The 20,954-nt window shown below is 39.8% G+C and overlaps 1 protein-coding gene across 6 annotated transcripts in view; it reads left to right on the top strand.

Moving 5' to 3' along the window:
- The window catches only part of LOC125974911 (intermembrane lipid transfer protein VPS13B), a 212,407-nt gene that overhangs the window by 35,702 nt on the left and 155,751 nt on the right, over window positions 1-20,954 (top strand). For all 6 annotated transcript variants that reach the window (XR_007483786.1, XM_049729841.2, XM_049729843.2 and 3 more), the window contains 3 exons: window positions 6,991-7,175; window positions 16,228-16,362; window positions 16,992-17,171. Coding sequence is in view for 5 of the 6 variants with exons in the window: in XM_049729841.2 (XP_049585798.1) it covers window positions 6,991-7,175; window positions 16,228-16,362; window positions 16,992-17,171 (500 nt within the window). In the remaining variant the exon portion in view is untranslated. The remainder of the gene's footprint in view (window positions 1-6,990; window positions 7,176-16,227; window positions 16,363-16,991; window positions 17,172-20,954) is intronic.

Raw genomic sequence — 20,954 nt, 5'->3', positions numbered from 1 at the left:
TTCTCTATACTACTGCAATTCCTTTGGAAGCGTTTGTTCTAGTGATTTATGTATATTGAAATTTTTGGGTGAAATGACACTGAATTAATAGTACTGTAGTATACACATTGAACAATATTGTTTGGACACTGAAATAATTTGAAAACGGACAAAAGGAATCTTTTAAAAAGCATAGAAAGGAAATTGACCTTTTATAGTATTTTAGTAATGTGTTGTCAGACAACGTTTTGAGGCCAATCACTTCAGCCAAATTATTTATGCAACTCAGACTTTTTTAACTCTAGCTCCTTCCACACGTTCAATCGGCTTTAGTTTGGTTCTTATAGAAGGCCACTTCAGAATAGTCTACATAAACTTTGATTCTTACCCATTTTAGGTCATTACCTTGTTGATGGACGATTGACTTGCAGCTGAGACCAAGGTCTCTGACAATCCTGTAGCCAGTAGTTTGCGCCTGATCATTTTTAGAGTTCATTGAAGTCTGCAGAGATTTAAGAAAAGCTGTGTCAGATGTAGCAAAGAAGCCCCAGAATATATAACTCCTCCTCCATTTTTCTCAATAGGTACGGTCTTTTCTTGATATTGCTTCATTTTGTTTCTACAAACATGATGTGACTTGCCAGAAAGCTACAGTTTTGGCTCTGTCCAAAGAATATTCTCCTGGAAGCGTTTCTGTCAAAATGCATTTTCACTCGGTTTCATGTTACTTCACTGACCATGCTGAACTTTTTTCAAAAGAAGGGCATCTGCAATCTACTTAGTCTGGCATACACTTCTCTACAATTGCAATGTCTGGAGCTTCCAACTTCACCCGTGGTCAGTTTCAAATGTTCTGGCTGATAAAACCTTAATCCCAAATAAGATCCTTGCCATAAAAAGTATGGATTGTTGAGGGATGTGGCACTTGTAAGGGATGTTAGAAGTGCCACCTGTATTGATCTACCCTCGAGCTGCCCCCCTCACACTCTGGCCGTGCAATATGCAGGGCCACCTAAAAGCATCAGCACATGGAGGCAGGCCAAGTCTGGGGCCCGCCAGCCCAACCGACCACCAAACCCACGGCAGCTTAGTGTGGCCGGTCGCTTTGCAGACTGTAATTCAGAGCCACGTCAGCTTTTATGTGGCACTTTTAACAGCCCCTGTTTCGCACTCCGCTATTTCAGAGGGGCTAATTTCTTAGACCATGTGGCATTACAGGTGCATGTTATATAGCCACAAAAAGCTCGTTTACCCTGTTAATGTTTCTGAACGCAAAGAGTTTTCCCTTGGTATCCAATTTTGGCTGAAACTCGATTACATTGTCAATAGTTGATTCTATTTTTAACACAACTTGAAGGATTGTTATACGTGGAAGTTGAAAGGTCCATTACGATGTCTGGACCAGTAGTCTAGACTCTAGATTAGCTCATGTGGTGATTTATTAAGGCTGCTTGAGGCATCTGAGGCATGAGCCCTTCTGGTGTGATTGTAATGCCTCATTACTTCTGTTCATAGTTAGTCAAAGCTCGCAGCTCCCGGTCTGTGTATCCAAGCGAAACCAAGAATGAAGGGACGACCGCCGGGTTGTCATATACTTAATATGACAGTCACAATGGGGATATAGTACATTATTTTTGATAATTGGCCAAATTGAACTTGTCTGTCCGTCCGTCCGTCCGTCCAATTTAATATGTCTTATTTTTCTTTTCTATAGTATTCATATATTTCAGGCAATACAAAGGCTAAGTGGGTTATGTGCATGTGTCTGTGCCTGCGTGTTTTGTGTGTGTATGAATACTTTGTCCCATTTTTATGGTGAGGTTTTGTTTTATATTTGGTTTCAACGCAAATGTATATTGTTGATGAATATAGCTCTATAGGTGTATTAAGTAGCAAGGCAATGGAATAATTCTGAGTGTTTATGCTGACTGAAATCACTATAATGGACATAATCGTCTCACCGTGGTGATCAACAGTTGTCATCTGGTAACTGAAATCAACATTGATTGATAACTCAAATACAATATGTTACGTAACATGTTTAAAAGTCAAAGTCCAAAGCGTATTTATTCAATTTAAATTCTACAGTAAGGCATCTTTGTTAAACAATATGGTGAAATTAAGAGCAGGTGTTGATGTTTTCCGTTGACTGCAACTCGATTAATGCCTGAATCAGTCATCTGAGGAATTGAAGCTTGAGGGAGGGAAAACAGTGGGAAACGGGGAAGGGTGGGTGGATTATCAACTCTAAATGGATTATCACTGTGGTGTGCATTCCACTTTCCTCTCCTCCCCACAATTCCTCCGTCGTCGGTGCTGCTCCACCGCTTCCCATGAACACGTCTGTCCAGTTTTTGCTGATTCATAGCTCATAATTTCTTTTTCTGTCTTCAGCCTCACAATAATATTGGTCATTTCATTGTGACATAATTAACAATTGTGAGTAACACTTGGAAGTATAACTGTGACATTAATTCTCATCCTAATAATGACCCACACGTCCACCGCAGCTGGACCTGTTAGACAGCAGCAGGAAGCTACGTCCAGTTATACACACACACACACTCACGCACAGGCCTCTTGGCAGTTCTCCTTTAACGCCCGATGAACCACGTCATTGCCATTTTCTCGCCTTGCGATCTGCAGCTGTCCGCACAACTTGATTAAAACATTTCTTTTAGTAATCCCTGTGTAATGAAGCTCTCTCCTGAGAATGTGTGTGTTCATGTGTAGGTCAGGGGTGCTCCAGATGGTGTGTGTGTGTGTGTGTGTTTATGTGCATGCTTCTGTGCGTGCGTGTTTGTGTGTCCATGTGTGTGGGTATGAGCCAGGGAGGTATGAAGGGGAGAAAGGAGAAGTGAGTCTCACTCTACTGTTTCTTAGTTTAGTTATTACAGGACAGATGACTGAGAAATGCACACATGGAACAAGTTTGACACAAGTCTCAGGAAGAGCAAAACCTCAAAAAGTAACGAGAAATCGAGCCTCTGCATCATCTTAATTTCTCACTCAAATCCAAAGGTGTTGGGTTTGTTGGCTCAATGTCAGAATTGCCTTTGGCCTGTGTGAAACTGCTCAAATTATTTGATGACAATCATTTCCAAATAGCAGCCATGCCATTGATAACATATGTAAGTACCTAATCTGAAGTGTTTTATAGGACCTAAGGATGTTTTTCCTTTTTGTGATGCAGTATAACACTCAATACACAATGGTTTTCATACATCACATTTGAGAAATTTTAATGTCACTGGTTTGAAAATTTGTAATGTAATCACTCCCTAAACCAAAGTTTTGTTAAAGATGGACACTATTCATTTTGTGTAGATAGTAGACACATTTTTTGATTTATACTAAATTATATTCTGAACCCCAAGGTTTTAGCACCGACTAAAAGATTATTTTTGCGCAACTAATTAGACACTCTTGGTGCATGTGATAGTACCAGTCAAAAGTTGGAACACGTTTTCTTCTTCTCGCTATTGAATAAAAACATGCCCATACTTCTGTTAGCTGAGCTCCGAGGAAGGGATCCAAATTAACTGAAATAGTTTAGTTTTAGCTGTATTTGTAATCAGGAAAAAAACAGCAGATACTTGTTGGCTGTTCTCTTTTGGTAATGTTTGCTTTGGTTAATCAAGTCCGGGTGTGACAGTGAATGATTTAGAGAAACTTAAGATAACGTCACTGGCTCCAAGACAGTGGCTATCAGTTTCGTCTATCTGACAAATATGTCACTCTGTAACGGATTATATTGGAGCTGCTGTGGAGTGAAGTGGTTCAGATAAGACCCATGTCAAGAGAAAGTAGCACAATGTAATGAGGCTTGATACGGATTGACTTAATTGACATTATTCCCACCTATAGCCAATATATATGAAAAGTCCATACTATAATTACAGACAGACAGTGAATATGCAATTGTGTAAATATAGTCTACTACTCTTTTGCGGTCCATTAAAGTGCACCTTGCTGCTCATCTCCTGTCGACCTTCCAAGCCCCACAGCTGTCTTTGTCACTGTATTTTGAAAAGAGCGAGGGAAATGATTTTTGGTCCTCTGCAGGATATGAGTAATAACAAAAATGAACACTGTGGAAAAATGTCTGCCGGTTCCAAGCTTGTATTCTGGGACACTGTATAAACCATTCTGACCAGCTGCTCTTGGCAATATACTACTTGCAATCATGGCAAGATGCAGGTTTATTATTATTATTATTATTTATTCATCACTCTTATTTATTCATTGTTTGTGCCTTCTTGATTTATTTTCCTGTGTTGTTTACTTGTATGTACATTGTGAACTATGTCTTGTCACCGTGGGAACGTAATTTCGATCTCTTTGTGTGTCTTGGCATGTGAAGAAATTGACAAGAAAGCAGACTTTGACTTTGTTTATTTTATTTCTTTTTGGGGGGTATTTTCAGACCACAGGTGGCCCCGAAGTTGAGGAATTCTATTTTTCGCCTCTGTCAGAGCATTGCTATCGCTCGCCATTATTTTGCTGGACAATTGATGACACCCATCACACATGTGCAGCAGTTATGGTTTTGGCAGTGTGTAGTATTACGCTTGCTTTAAAACTTCCCTCATTAAGGGAATTTTTGCAACTATTTGTCACCATTTGCATTTATGTGCGGATTCTGTCGGTAGAAGTAACATCTGTATGAATATATTCTTTTCGGAGGTAAAATTGGTGTTTTTAGAGCTAGACGCATTCATTGATAGCTGATGGAAATGGCAGCATTTATCCCATTACACACCTTTTAGAGTTTACTTATTCATTTTAATCACTGTATCGCTAACAGGTTGTGGCTTCCATCATAATTTGTTTTTTTTTTGCCAGTCAAAAGAAGAAACAGATTAGGAAATAGTACATCTGCTGTTTTTGTTGCCTTAACCCATGACTCATAGCTTCAACATAACACCTTCCTTGTTTTGCTTGATTCAGAAAGGGGCAGTAGAGAGGAAGACAGATGTACCAGTCAGTAAGTAACACAGTCCAGCAGTTTGGGAGTCTTCCAGTTGACTTTGCCTCAATTTGGAGTATGATTTGTCACGGTACCAACAGAGGACAGATTTGGAAATGGAGGTTAATGCTGTTGAAATCCACCTACCACCACGTTAGTGTTAAGAGGCCTTGTTTTTCCATAACTCCCGACTAATTTTCAATTTAATTTTAAATTCTACATATTTTTACTCGCTTAAGTGTTTTCAGTTGAGAATTTGTTGATTTAAATGACTTCTGTGGGTTCGGATACTGCCAATGAAACGAGACATTGATGTTCAAGTCAAGGAGCGGGTGTCTTTTAATTTATGAGCCAAGATCGCAAATGGTTTGCAGGGCCATTTCGCATGGGTCTCTACGTAATTGTTGAAGTATGCTTTAATAAGCTCTAACTTCCCATGGTGGGAAGTCAACTTCAGTGTTCCATACAACAAATTGTTGGATGCCCAATACATGTGGTTATTTATTTGGTGTGGTAGACACTACTTTTGTTAAGGATTCAAATGTTTCTCTTTGGCGACATGAGTTTTTTTCCAGATACTCTGCTTTCTGACAGCAAGCTCTTCACCACGTTGCATTGCCAGCTGAAATCCGAAAACTCTTGCTGTCCTCCCAGCCAACATCCTGACCCTAATGAGACTTTCTGCATCTGATTTAAGTCCATCCACATTGCTTTTTTACGATGAGTCTGGCATAATATAATAAAAGCAGGTGCATAATTAAGGTTTTAGAGGACCGCATGCTCATGACAACTCCCTTGGAATCACACTTGAATAAGCCAACAAACCTTTATCCTTTGCCAATCTGTCTATTGAAGTGGCTTTGCAAACACATTTGCTCCGCATGTGGGGCACATTATTGCTGCATGGTCCCCTTCACTTTCTTTTTGTACATCAGCAAAATGTAACTCTGTGTACACATGCACACAGGCATGCACAAACACATGAAAATCTGTTTGATGTCACGCGATATAGAATGTAACAGTAGTGATTTTAATAGCCGAGAAGCACGGTTGTCAAATACACCCACATGTAGCTGTGGATTAAAAATATGCATGCTATCAAGTGAAACCTGTTGACCCTGTCACGTTTTCTCTTTGCTTTTATCTTCTGTTCTTTCAAACTGCCTCTATGCCTTTTTGGTGCCCCCTTTCAAGGCAGCATGCGGTTTAGTACTCCGCACCCGTCTGTGTATAGCTAACAGGTCGTGTCACCCTGCTGAACCACCCAGGAGGAGAATAAAGGGAAAGCTGAAGAGACACTGAAAGGAGAGCGAGAGAGAAGTAGAGAAGTTAAACGATTGCAGAGCTGCTTAGTAGGGGAGAACCCCGTGACATACTGCACACTTTAAATGGGATCTGAGCCAAGTGAATGTGTTGTTGAATTAACTGTGATGTTCATTCGCATCACTGCCAACATTGGAAACTTAGTCCCTGTTCTCGTTTCACCTTTGTAGTCATTTAATCATAAGTACAGCACAGAATTCATTCATTGTACCAACCTTGAACACTCAGAAAGGAACCACTCTCTCTGACTTCGAGACTTTGTGCATGTGGTGGTGTTGTTTCAGCCCAAAAAAAAATCACTTCTCACCTTGCAAGTAGTTTTAATACCTGACACGTAAATTTGAAAAGTATGTCAAGATGCTTGTGGATGTGCCGTAAAGTTGTCAAGTGAAAATTTACCTGTCAAGATTCTTTTCTGTGTTGACTTTCTATGTTTGACATTATTTCCCATAAATCGTCTTTTCTGTTTGGACTGAGCTCAAGAGAGGGCTTGGTGTCAAAAGAAGCAGCCTACCCAAGTATTTTCCAAATAACTGAAGAAGTCTTGCGCTTCTTGTTTAATTCTATCTTTTTATTTGTTTAATCATATTGTGATTAACAGTCAGGCAGAAACATCCACCAGTGTTTTTTTTTTATTTTATTTTTTTTCAGCACATGTCCTTTGCTTGTACTATCCTTCACATAACCCACTTTCTATGTTACTTTTTATTATGTTGCAGGAGTAAAAGGTCTTCTGTGCCCATCACAGAGTATATTTTGGAGCTTCCCCACTTCACTGTGCAGGCCACAAGAGCCCAGACGCATCTTCTCCAAGCAATCTGGCAGAGCTGGACACACGGCATGGTGAATGGGGCACCATCAACACTCAGCGAAAGCCTTATCAATGAAGTTTACAAAGCTCCAGGTAATGTTAGACCTTAATCAATTGACATTTGCTTGTTGATTACGGATTTAAACCACCACACAGTTCAAGCTCTTTACAGTACGTCTACTTGTTACTTCACTAATGCCTACAAAACTTGTGGAGGGCTATGGCAGGGGCTCAAGCAGAAGCCAAGGTGACATTCACCTGCTCCATATGCTTGCTTGTTAAAAGTGAACCCCCTCAAAAGTTCTATTGCGTCAGAAAATAGCATTTTGAGATCAGGAAACTGCCGTAGTAAACGTGTGGGGCAGACAGCTCAGCAATGAAATTAAATTGTCCATAGAGCCTAAAATGAAGCCAAAGTAAACAGCATAGTTGGGTGATATTTTGGAGTTCCGTCATTAATCATGACCACAGAAGCATTAAAAATTGTTCCTTTACATAGTCATCATATAAAATAAAAACAGTCACTATTTCAGTCATATAAATGTTGATGGACTTGTCTTCTACGTGGTAGGGGTCTAAGTGTTGCAAGTGGTTCTGGAGACAAGGTTAAATCAACCCAAAACTCCTTTACGCTTCACATCGTCTGCTATATTAATGATCAATTTCAGCAGTTTGCCTTTTTTGTTCAAGTCAAATTAAAACAGTAGCGCTTTTCATTTTGGTCACATCTGGACAGTCCTCTGGGGGGGTTCGGGGTTTTCCAACTCATTACGATTGCGTTGTTTGGTAAGCCGTCAGTCTCTGGCTGCCAAACCGGCAAAGCTACCTTTTTACTGTTGTGTGCCTGCCAAAAAGTATGAAACTGGTCTCCCGTGGAGTAAAGTCAAATATTCCTCTTCTCTCACTTTGCCTTCTGTTGGAACAGGGTTGAATAGTTACAAGAAGAAACATTTTAACATCTGGACATTTGGTTGCAGGATCGAAAAAAAAGGTGGCGAGGGAGTTTGCATTTAGGGCTTTTGGAGGCAAAGAAGTGTTGAGTATTGCTTGTGTTTTCCCCAAGTTTGTAGTTGAAATGCCGAGATGTTACATGAATTATAGAAACGGCCTGTGAATGTTTGACGACATTTAGGTCATTTTATTCTCAGTCGCATTGAATCATACAAATTCGGCAGGGATTCACTATGGAATTTGTTTAATATAATGATGTAAAACAATACGATAATCACAACATTGTTGTGGTCAGGCATGCCGGACACCGGCTCCGAGGACCGGAGTTGCCTACCCATGCTTTAGGGCGTATATTAGGGCTTGAATTTATGGATAAAGTCTTTAGCGGGGATTCTGTAAATTCAAGTGTAAATGTTTAAATATTTGAAATATTGTGATTTTCTAACCTCATGAGTGAATCTTGGTGATCTTTTTATGCTTGTTAATTGTCTTCAGTAATACAAGGTATTTAAAGTAATGAAATTTGAAATCCCTGTAGAAACAGTTATGTTTTGCTTTAACAGCAACAAAAGACTTCTGTTTCTTTTTAAAAGTGTTGACATTGTGGCATTCTGTTATTAATGGCATTTTCCATCTTAGCGGTGGCATAATTTTTCTCTTAATGTGGCTTTCTGACAGAGTGGCTATTGGTAATTTACATTGATTACAAAATCCAGAATTGGAACCAGGATTGAAACTTGTGTTTGTTCTTTTTTCACTTTAATGGCCGTTGCGTAGACCAGGGGTATCAAGCTCAATTACACAAGAGGACAAAACTTAAAACACACTTCAGGTCGACGGCCAACCAGGATAAACATTTATTCAACAGATTGAAATAAAATCTTTTTTTTTTAAACATAATTACTAATTGAAACAAACAGTATAGAGTATTATTCTAAAATAAATCAACTTAAATGTAAAATACCTTAGATGTTGCTCTACATCTGTCTTGTACAAATTCAAAATATAATATATGCGGCAGAAATTAAAACTGAATGGTCCAAAATCTGAGTTTACCAAGAGATTTTTGATAGTTCCATGCTTCCAAGTTTGTCTGAACAAATTAGAGCTGGCCCAACATGACTATGCAGACGTACACAAAGCAATGTTCTTTCAGTAAAATGGCCTTTCCGCTCTATTTTGGCATCCGTGGTCTTGTGTCATCAGCACTGCACATCACAGCGCCTCAAAAAATAGTGTGGCGTGTGTTAGGGAACCTAATTCTTTGCTGCTTGTTATCATGCCTCCTAATATATTATTTTGTGCAGACATGGTGTAATAGTAATGGTGTAATTTCTAGTCATGCATGGTGAAAATTATGACTACTTTGGGAGTTGGTGAATGGTGCACCCCCAGCTTCAATGTAAATTAATGACACTTTGGTCTCTTGTGACATTAGAGAACCACACGAGTGGTTGTGTGAAATAGAAAGTCAGTGTTGTGCGGCCTTGTTTGGTGTTTATTTTGAATGCAAGTTGTTCTTGAAGTAATTTCTACTCCCTTCTCTTTTGATGTTAGTTTCTCAATAGTCAAAGGTGTTTCATATTGAGTCAGGCAGATAACACATCTGGTCAATGTCCTTCGTGGGAGAGCTGCCTTGGAATGAGATTTCTTTCCTTCTCCAAAGAGAGAAAATCAAAAGCAATCAAATTCACAAAAGCTTTAGTTTTAATCACAGGGTACTGACAGGCATGTTAAGTTTCCTCAAAATAATTTTGGCCTCAGGTTAAAGCAGCAGTTAGAAATTTGAAATCACTAGAAATGACCGTAATGCAGCCACATCTTGTATGACTTGGTTAATTTATTTTTAATTATTGCACAATGGCTGTAATTTTAACTCAACATGCAAAATGGTTAGTTGCCTGCATTTTGCATTTGACCTTGATAATGTTTGAAATTATGTTTTTGTAGCACAGCACAGATGCCCAGTGGTGTTGTGTGTTCCGCTCAAGAGTTTTCTATGGTGATCAGTGATGGGACTAATGACGTTATAAATACATGTTTATTTTATTTCTAGTGACATGCAATCTAATTAATTACTGAACAATTTCAGTTTGTTACCTTAAGTATCAGTTAACTAAAGCTGTGTTTATCAAACCAGTGGCATCTCCCTCTTTCTTTGATTCAACTTATCATTTAAGGGTCACAACACAACCATATAAATGATGATGATTGGCTAAGGTGGAGTCAATTCTTATTGTAAGTCAATCAGAGGTGGACTTAACTTATCATGTCAGCTGCCCACCCAGGTTAGAAACTATGTTTTTTTAGCTGTGACGAAACCATCAAGTTTTTTGATTTGTTGACTGGCTGTTTAATTTTGTTTCAATATTTTCTGAGCTTATCTGAGTCCACATTCTATTTTTCCTGTTGATTGTTTAATCTGATTTTCATTATGTAGAGATATTATTCTTATACCACCGTAATTGTCTGCAGAGCCACTTGTTATTTATTCTGTTATACTTTCGGCATCCTTGTGTGGTTTTCAGTCGCATCTATCATGGTAGCAGTAGCTGAAGGAAGCGTGTAATTCCCGTCTGCCGTGGCGTGCAGCCACTGCTAACCTCAGGTTCAGTGACACACTGACCACACTGACGTCCCACACACTGTGGCCGTCTCCATTTGTTTTAGCTAAAAGTATGTTCTCCATACTGTGTAATCTTATGGTAAAATTTCATTTAACCGTGCGACTGCAACTTTTGTCTGAAATCTTCATACGGACGTACACATAATATTTATAGGTTTCATAAATACACGTGCGTCAGACGACCTTTAAAGATGAAAGACGTCTTCCAGCAAATGATAAAACAGGTTATAAGTGAAAAGTTAGTTATTGGTCATAATTTCAGAGTTACACCCTGTATTTTAATGTTAGGGAGAGTTTTTAATTACATTTATGAAGTCAGCCTTGGATCTCAGTGACACAGAACTGTGATGAAAACACAGTCTGTTTCTTATTGTCATTCATTCATTCATTTTTTTGGGGGGGGGGTCATTCTTGCATTTCAACCCTCAGAGCAGTGTTTCCTTTAATGCAATGCACACTGAATAAAGAAAAGTAGTTAACCCCACAATTGCATATGATAAAAAAGGGACCATTGGAACACTGTACTTGTAATGGCTTTAAACACGGAGACAAACATTGCACTCACTTTCATTGTTGCTCAATGAAAGCAAAATAAGTTGCCATCATAAATTAAAGTTAGGTGTTGAGAGAGTTAAGGAAAAAAAACACAAAGTCTGTTTCAGTATGGCCTTACCCCATCACTCAAGACATAAATGGTCGGATTAAGTGGAATGTTTGCCTGTCACCTAGCGTTCTTTAAATGGTAGCAAGAAATCAGGAGGAAGTAAGGAAGAAAGAGGGGCCTTTTTGTCTACACACAACCTTATTACTGACATTAAAACCACGTTATGTCAGCATCAGAAAACTGATAAATAAATCTTGGATGGAACTTGAGACGGCTCTTGTCAGTGCAAACTTCAATGGGCCACATACGGCCTTGTTCCTTTCCTGGCAGATCGTGATGATGTTTTAAGTCAGTCCAGACAGTCTGTCGTCTTTTGCTTTTGTCCTCCTGCATCTCTGTTCTTTTTTATGTCATTCACTTCTGTCTCGAGTTTGTATATGAAACCGAGGAAATTAATTCAAAACAGGAGTTTTTGAGCTGTATTTTCCCATAATCATTCAAAGCATTGGACTGTTCCTTTTGAAGAAATCAAAGCAAAATGAAGCACATTTGTTAACCCTTAAACCAACATCGCTGGTCAACTTTAAACTGACACAAAAACACTGACTTAGTCTTCTGCCAGTCCTTTTTGTGTTGATATTTTGCTATCTTCCCAGTGGTGTGCAGTCAAGGCCTTCTCTGCTTGACTAAACACTATCAGAAACATTGGCCTTCATTTAAAACTTTGATTAAATTGGATTATTTATTTCCAACCATTACTTATGTGTGTTTCTCGGTCTCCCAACTCGTAGTTATGTGGATGTAGATTTATTTTTGTCCAATTAGAATCCAGGGTCTGTGTTGCCATGTTGATCTAATCTGGGCGGAGCCTTCAGAATCTGGCGTGTGGCTCTTAAACGCTCACCTTAGCTGTTTCTTTTTTAACGCAGTCAGAATTTAGCTTGACCACTCTTCGCTCATGCTCAAAGTGATGTGGGCACTTTTGTGTGTTGAAGTAAATATTCCCACCAAAGATTGGGGGATCAGGGTGGACAATGTCAGACATAATTTAAAAATGTGTTTTCAAGTCGGTCTTTACAGAAAAACAGAACATTGTGAGGCTTGGTTGGTAGTTTTTTTTCTTTTTATGGGACGAGCGTCTTCATTGATTCACTGTGGTTAGCTGTTGCAGGCAAACTGCAGTACACTAATTGTCTCCTTACAAGTGCCAATGTAGGACTCTTGTAGGTCCCAGCAAATTCTTTTCACACTCCTCGCACATCCTTCGTCTCGTCTATTTTGCCCTGCATCTCCTATCCCCAACTCCATGACTCCACTTTCACTGTCTTCCAAGCACTGTGCCAAGACCCATTAGTGTTGACCAAATGACTTCCGCAAGACTTAATTGAGGTAATTCGGTGGCAGGGAGAGTTATGGTCTGTAAAAGCCAGGAACATGTGTCACTGCTTTACTGAGCAGACTGAAAAGTAGGCAGCACCTGGGAAGGATGGAAATCATGAAAATTAGACCCCCAGTATTTGCCACCACCAACACTAACACACCAAGTTTTCCTTCACACGCACAAATATAGTACATTCATACATGCTGAAGCTGGCATACACTATTCCTGCACCCCCCCTTCCCGAACAATGCTGGTACTGGATCTTTTACTTTTGTTGTTTGACTCTTCATTTTTCTAGACCTGTTGCTCGGTTTTAGAATGACAAATCCAGCTGCCCATATTTGCCCTCATGGTGTGTGTTTGATGGTGTGATGTAGCCTCTGGCCCCTAGCTGTGTGTTTATGTACTCCTCGCACCTGCCCTCATTTGACAAATAACAGCACCACACGCATTCAATTCTCTCGGTCACACAGAAACACTCACACGTGTGCTTGTAATAGACACACTAATGCATTGCACCAAACAAAATACCACGTCTCACGGCAACAAACTACAACCCCGTGTGTTTTCTCTTCCTGGGTACCCCACTTTTTATAGTCTTAACAGCTGGACAAAACATTATTAAGTGCAGCTACTACCACCCCAGCAGGTGCAGTGTGCCCTTTAGGGCAAATCTACGTGGCTAAGGGCTGTAGAAATACTTTTCTATTTCATGATTGTTGTCATATTCATGTATTTATAAAATGAACGCTGGTCAATTATTGCAATTTCTAGAAAATATAATCAAATGGCTTAAAACACATTTAGAATATTTGCAGTGTAAATCTCAACTGTTGGGTTTGCACTGAAAAGTGGCATTTATTTGTATTTTTTTCAAGCAGGACATGACTTGCTACAGACGGAGGAATCGTTTACGGTCGATGGGCAACAAAAAATCATTTGCACTACATGCATCAAGAGGCAGGCAGGGAGACATAAAGACATTTATCAACATCTGCATGTTCCACCTGATAATACAAGAAGGACTTTCATATAGAGAGAGATAGAAGAAAAGTCTGTGGTTAAGATTTTAGCAAATTGGCTACAATTCATTTGATTAAATGGTTGTGTTAAAAAAAAAAAAAAAAAAAGGGGCACGCTGGACAGACTGTTGGCTTGGGAATCCCCCGGGATGAGCTGTTTGGGTAAAGTTTGGGGTTCTCTGCTGAAGCTGCTATCCCCGCAACCTGACTCTGGATAAGGGGTGGAAAATGGATGGATGGATGCATTACATTTAAGTGAAAGATTAGATTTTAGCTAACCACAATCAAGTTAGTCAGGTGATTAACACATTAGGGGTTTCTAACTGTCCTGCAAAAGATGCAAATTACCCTCTGTGACAGTTTACGACATGCAGTTAATGTAAATATTATTTGTTCATCTGCATTTGCTTATATCAGAAGAAAAAAAAACATGAATGTCAAAAGAATGCTTGTTGGGTATCAAATAAAAGGGGGTTATTTTCACTCGTAAGTCCTATCAAAAGAGATAATGCAAGAATGATTATGATGCGTTCTGACACTTTTAGCTTCTTGGAAGAATGTGCATGTGATGAATGAATCCTCCTCTTTTCTCTCAACAGGTGGCCTGGCACATAACTCCCTAAGTTATCTTGAGTTCTTGAGCCATCCAGCTTTGTACTTGTTTGAAATTCCATTGCACTATAGAAATAATCTTGACAGTATACATTGGAGCTGTCACAATCTGATCATGTAATTTTAAAATGATTTTGGGTGAAGTATGTTTTTTATTTTCCTAGTATGCAAAGATATTTCCAAGTGGCACAACAATAGCATAATTTTGTATTACACAACAAAATAATTTGAGTTTGAGCGAAAAAGGTGAGGGCCAAAAAGAACAAAATGTTTTTTTTTGTGAATATTCATTAAACCAGGCGTGGTGCCCACAATAACCACATAAGTATATAAAAAAAAATAACTCAATAGTGAGTTACCAGTATTTTAAAAGTATTTAGTAGCCCTTTGCACTCTTCATGTTTCATCATTAAAGTTAGTACAATAGGTATTTTTTCTTCTATTTAACGTGATCATTTTTATTTAACAATTATATTCCAGTTACTGTACAAAAACAGACTAGATAGAATCCAGAAGTATCTTAGCATCTTAATCAGCAATATTGTTCATAATTCAGATTTTTGTATGTTGCTGTGGCTCTCAACAGCCATTCCAGTTTACCACTTGGACCCTTAGGAAAGTTAGTTGCTCTCCTCTGATCACATCCATCTATCCCATATTCCCCTTTTATTTTATTGCTTTATCTGATAACCATATTGTTTAATCTCATAAAAAAATAACATGCATTCAATATTAGTTTGATTAGTTTTGTAATTGCCATGTTTACTCTAACGAGCAATACAGTAAATTAAATTAAATCATTAATTTTGGGTTTTCATCATGGTATATCCTTGTTTTGGTCAATCAGCTCAGTAGCCAGCTAATCTGTTTTACCTTTCTTCGTCTGTGCAGAGAGGTAACAGCTCTGCGTAACAGCGGCGTAGCATTCCTGGCCTTAAACGGCAGTGTAAAAGTGGCTAATGACTGCCTGAAATCTGGAACCCATCAAAAAGGTTTCTCTCCCTGAAATGTTCTGCCGGGCCTTTGCTGTAGCAGTCTTCATGGCTTGCTTGAGGGACTTTGCTTCAATGTGTGAAAGAGTGCAATCAACATATTGTCACAAGCGCTTAGAAGGAAGTTAAACAGAATCATATCAATATTTCATAATTGTTGTGATCCCCAGCAGTGAAGACTTCTGTGAAGGGGAATCATTTTGATGTTGAGGATTTTGCTTTTTCTTCGTCACACCAATATTAATGAATGTCTGTCTGTCCGTTTGCCCGTCCATCCTCCCTCATTTTCTTATCTGGGCTCAGCAGTTTTTATGGGGAAGCCCAGACTTTTCTCTCCCCAGCCACTTTACCCACCTCTTCTGGTGGGATCTCGAGTTTTTCCCAGGACGGCCAGGAAACTTACGCCTAATTCACATTGACTGTGGAACGGATGCATTGCGGTGTCTGTACGGAATCTGTACAGCCTGCAATGCACACCGGCTGCGGTGCCTATGCGGGTCTGTGAATTTCCACGAGAAGATCACACTGAAGAGTCTTTTGTTCAAATTGACACACCTTTTGGACATTATTTCCGTGACTTTAGCCGCAATGCATCCGTTCCGCAGTCAGTGTGAATTAGGGCCTTAGTATCTGCAGCATGTCCTGGGTCTTCCCCAAGGCCTCCTTCTGGTGGGATGTGCCCAGAACACATCACCTGGGAAGCATCCAGGATGCATCCTGATCACATTCTCGCGCCACCTCATTTGGCTCGGAGGTAGAGCAGCTCTACTTTGAGCCCCTTGGTAGGTTTTCCCATTTCTCGCATTTCCTTTGCAAAAGAAAGGGGTCAAGAACAACTAAAGTGCAATCAAGTGTTTAACGAAGCCAAAGCTACGGTATTCAAAGCTGTCGAATTTCACCTCACGTTCACTGTTTTCTGCTTTTTCCTTGTTCTTCCTTCCCCCCACCTTTTATTAGGTGTGAAATCTTTAGGCTCGTCACCGACTCTTGAGGGCTCGCTCCAAAATCTCGAGCTGAAGTTCTGCAGCCGCGCATCGGTGAAATGTGCCTCTGGAACCGTGGGAGCTGTAAAAGTGTGTGCCAGGACCCCAGGTGTGTGCAGCTGTGCCCTGTTAAAACTTTACTGCCTGTGTAGGAGGGAGAGAGTGAGAGCGACTGCACTGCACTGCACCGCACTGGACTGTCTTTTACTTTTTCAAATCTGTACTTTTATGTCCTACATTCTGTCTCCTCGCTTTCCTTCTTTATGTTGATTCACTTCCAGCTGTGTGATTAAGTTGCTGTTTTCTCCTGTGGTGTTGTCACTGGGCCTTTGGTCATGTCTTTGACGCAAGGATGTTATTGGAGACAGAGTCCAACAGGTCAACCTGAACATATGATGTCAGAAGCGTAAGATTTACTGCAGCTGTGGATATAGAAATCCAAAGAAAGAAATCTTAGCACTCACATTTTGTTATAATCAAATATTCAACATTCATAGAGATGTAGTATGACAATGTTAAATAAAGACTGTGTATCAAAATCAATGTAATATAAAAATAGTGTTGGTGACTGTACTGTGCAGAATTTTTGTAGTTGGCTTTGACTTGCTATTTTTTATGAATTTATTTTTACATTCAGTCTAAGGTATAGATTGTTTGATATTTTCAATTAAAAATAGTCTACTGTGTCTTAATGTTTTTAATTGTGATTACTGGAGAAATTGTGCTTCTGCCCGGCAGGCTCAGGAGAAGCTGTAAAGGAGAAGCTAGTTCCTCTGATCCAGGGGCCATCTGATACTAAGGATCTTCATATGAGGCGATGGCTAAATGAGAGCCGCAAGCCTGAATCCCTTTTGGCTCCCGACCTGCTGGCATTTTCTGTGCAGGTTCCACAGCAAGGAGAGGATTGCAGGAACTCAGGTAAAATACTTCAACTATTATAAGGTGGCGTTTTGCCTATGTGATGACCATGTTGGAAATGCATGGACATATCATGTTGGAAGGGATAAGAAAAATGAAAATCATGGCTGTTAGCTTAGCATCACTGTTGTTTAATGGCGTGAGCGCTCGTCGTGTCGTGCGTGTACACACTACATATCTCTCAAATGTGCTATTTTTGGTACAGCACACAGTTTCTTTGTCAAGCCCTTACCTACGTATTTCTCAACATTGGTTTTTCCCTTTAATATACTCCATTTAAATGTCATACTTGTACTGTTAACCTTTCTTTCATAATGCATTTATATTACAAGTTGGTGGAAAGGTAAAATGTATAACAATAAACCTTATTCACATATTTATAAAAAAAGACACAGCAAAACAGCTGGCACGCACAAACGCACACACACATGACATACTCCTTGTGCACACACAGACCCGCTGAATAGAATAGAATCTGTTCTTAATATTTCTTTTATCTGTTAATCCTGTCAGAGTTGAAAAGAAGCTATTGTTTGACAAGTTACAATTTGACCGCAGTGCTACATTTTGCTCAGCGCATGTGTCATGTCAAACATCTGAGGGATGAATTTCAAAACTAACCGTGACTTTCTGTGTTCAAGTGCTCATGTGTGCAAATGTTTGTATGTAACAGACATATTTTGGGTATCTGATTGTAGGCCTGTGTTTTGTATGGTGGTCGGGGGCTTTCATCAAAGCCTTTGGTCCACATATGCAATGTCCCTGCCATCATCCAGAGGGTGACAGGAAGCCTGTTAGAGTAGTGTTAATGGAATGATGAATGTAAAGTTTCAGTGTGGCTGAGATGAAAAGAAGAATTGCACCAGTCTAAATGAGCTTCACCCTTTGCTCCCATAGGACGGAATCATGGGCCAACATTTTGTTATCATGACATTACTGAATTTCTGCTCATTTGGCCTTGTTATCGACCACAATTGATTTGTCCCATGTGGTTCTATGGAATCCAATCCATGTGTGATCACTGTATGAAAAGTGCAGGACTGTTGAAGCGGAGCAAAAACTATGGCTGTAAAAAAATGAACTCCATGATTAAAGTCACTAAAGGTATAACGGGTCCAGGTCTAGTGTCACAAAAGACATATTTCAACCCCAAACAACAAGGTTTATTTTCGAATGTGGGCCAGACAATCAACCAGTCTTGTCCACAAAGAGCACATTTGCTTCGTTCAGTCCATGAGTATAGGCAACTGTTTTGGCAGAACAACTCGTGGCTGACTTACTATGATAAGTTGTCCTAAGCATCTCACAGTTTCTGACAGAGAAGAACATTATCTGTGGCAAATGTTTCTTGAACATGGCTGTGACAACAGGGCTGAGTGGAACCCTGGAAGATTCTTTCCAGGAGAGAAGTCTGGGAAAGTGTGTTACAGTCCAGGATGGTTAAAAACATTGACATCAGTGTAGGTCAGCCAGTCTATATTTAATCATTTAAATTTAGATTGTTGAGCCTACTGATAAGAACTCTTTGGCCACATCTTTCACAATCTCCAGTAATGCTCGTGACTTATTGTTTTGGTCCAAGGACATTTGCAGTCCTCTTTGGCTTGATCTCGGCCTGTCACAGCTGATTGATGAGAAAAACTTTGGGGGCCTTGGACAAGCCTAATGTTAGGGACCAGAGGGAGCAGAGGGCCAGAGGGCGTGTGAGGAGCTTGGCTTTGTGCTCAACTTCAGGGCGAGCAGCAGCCTGCAGGTGTTTCCCGCCACCCTCCACCACAGTGACTTGCAACAGAGGAGGAGGGACTGTTGGGTCGGGTGTGCTTTATGATCATAGCAAAGACAAAACGAGAGAGTGAGTGAGGGATAGCATGTGTTCTCCCTAAGCACGCCAGCAGCTGCAAGACAGTGATTTATGCTTTTCTTAGAACTCTTAGCGCTCTGAAAATGTTACATTTAATCAAGCATACTGAGAGTAGAGCAAATGTTAAAGATGTTCCCTATAAAAGCCCCCTAGTTTTGATCTCTTTCCCAAACCATGGATGCTGTGGAAATAAGAGTACAAAGCGATGCGATCTTTCATCTTCATTTAAATATATTGAAACTTCCATAAAATGTATCCGCGGGAAGTGGACTGGCTCTTTTAATAAGAACATTTGTGTGGAGTTTTTCCAATAGTTATTGGAGCTGTTTTCTCTTCAATCAGTCCTGCATTAGAAAGATGGAAGTACAAAAGGAGTGCATTCTTCAATGTCCCATTTTGGTGTAATGGTGTCTACAAACGGACAAATAACTAGTTTTCAAATCAGACAAGTAAAAACTGGTCAAATATATAAAAAAAAAAGAAAAAAAAAAGACAATTCTAGTAAGGACACACGAATTTGATGCACAATTTGTCTTCACGGGCCACATAGAATGATGTGGGGGGCCGTATCTGGGCCCCGGGCCTTGAGTTTGACACCTGTGCTGTAGACCAAAAACTGAAAAGAAGCGCCACCTGCCTTTGATCTGAATATTTCACCCAAAGACACACTCCAGCAAGTGTAGTGCCTGCATGTATTGAACCACACATGCTCTCGTTTTCGGAAACTGGAGCCTTTGAATGGGTTGCACCGTCGATGAGGTGTGAAGTTTAGGATATCCCTTGGTAGTCTCCTCCATTACAATATTTCAAAGACCTGCTGTACTTTCATATGTCCATCTATCATACTCCCTTTCACTCCTGTGCATGTGTTCATGCACTCCGTCGAGTGGTAAATCAACAGGCTGGCTTTGTTTCAGGCAGCAGCATGATGGCTTTAAGCTGCTGGCTTGAACTTTGGCTGGCTGATAAATCCACAGTAGACAAACTTAGACTAAAAATAAATTTCATGCATCAATATAAGACAAATTTTGTGTTACTCTGTGAAAGTTAGACCAGTCATTTATGTTATTTAGCAAAAATTCCCAAAAGTGCAAGTCACAAGTGTTACCATTGGTGCCATGAAGATTGATGATGATTTTCTTACCAGTTTGTTTTGGTTTGTACTGATTGATTGAATTTATGAACTTTTTAAGAACACCCAAAAATTTAGAAATTTTGGCCACACGTGTAAACTGACTGACCTAAAGCAAGGATTTTGTTTGCCTTGAGCCCCAAAAAACTAGCTACGGCCATGGGCTAAACTAGTGACGTCGCGCACCGGTTGACATACCCAATGGGATAACTTGCGATTCCAGGATTGACGAAGAAGGCAGATAGTAGCTGCAAGAACTATTGTGATTTGCACGACACATTGACCATCGACACTTCATACGTATGCCGATGAATATGCATCAGTATATAAAGCCCTCTGTTGCAGTGACCACTCTGATAATTTTTTTCTTTTTAAATATTCAGAGCAATTGGCGTCACAGATGTGATGAGTCACAGTTTGAGTCTGTGATTTCTGTAACGTCTGGCAACTCTGCATTGTGCCAAAAAATGTTTGTTCACAGGTTTGCTTTTTAGCGTGTTTTATTGAAACACAAAAACTCGAACCTTATGATGTCAGTTTGTTTATTTTGAGCCTTGGACAGGAAATGGAATACAAGTCAGGAATGAGGCAAACATGATTGTTTTAATGTGCCGAGATATCCTGGATGAGAAACTGGTCCAGACCTCACTGAAGATCACACTGGACAATGATCCTAAACACACAGCCAGATCTTAAACAAGACAGAGATCTGAAAAAGGCTAAACCAGATATTGCTTGAATAATAGTTGAAACAGCTTAAAGGTATCTGTGAGCTAATTCAAAAAGTAGA

The sequence above is a fragment of the Syngnathus scovelli genome, chromosome 9, assembly GCF_024217435.2.
Source record: "Syngnathus scovelli strain Florida chromosome 9, RoL_Ssco_1.2, whole genome shotgun sequence".
Classification (NCBI taxonomy): domain Eukaryota; kingdom Metazoa; phylum Chordata; class Actinopteri; order Syngnathiformes; family Syngnathidae; genus Syngnathus; species Syngnathus scovelli.
Note: the sequence above shows the minus strand (reverse complement) of the source record. Positions and strands in the feature narration are given on the sequence as shown.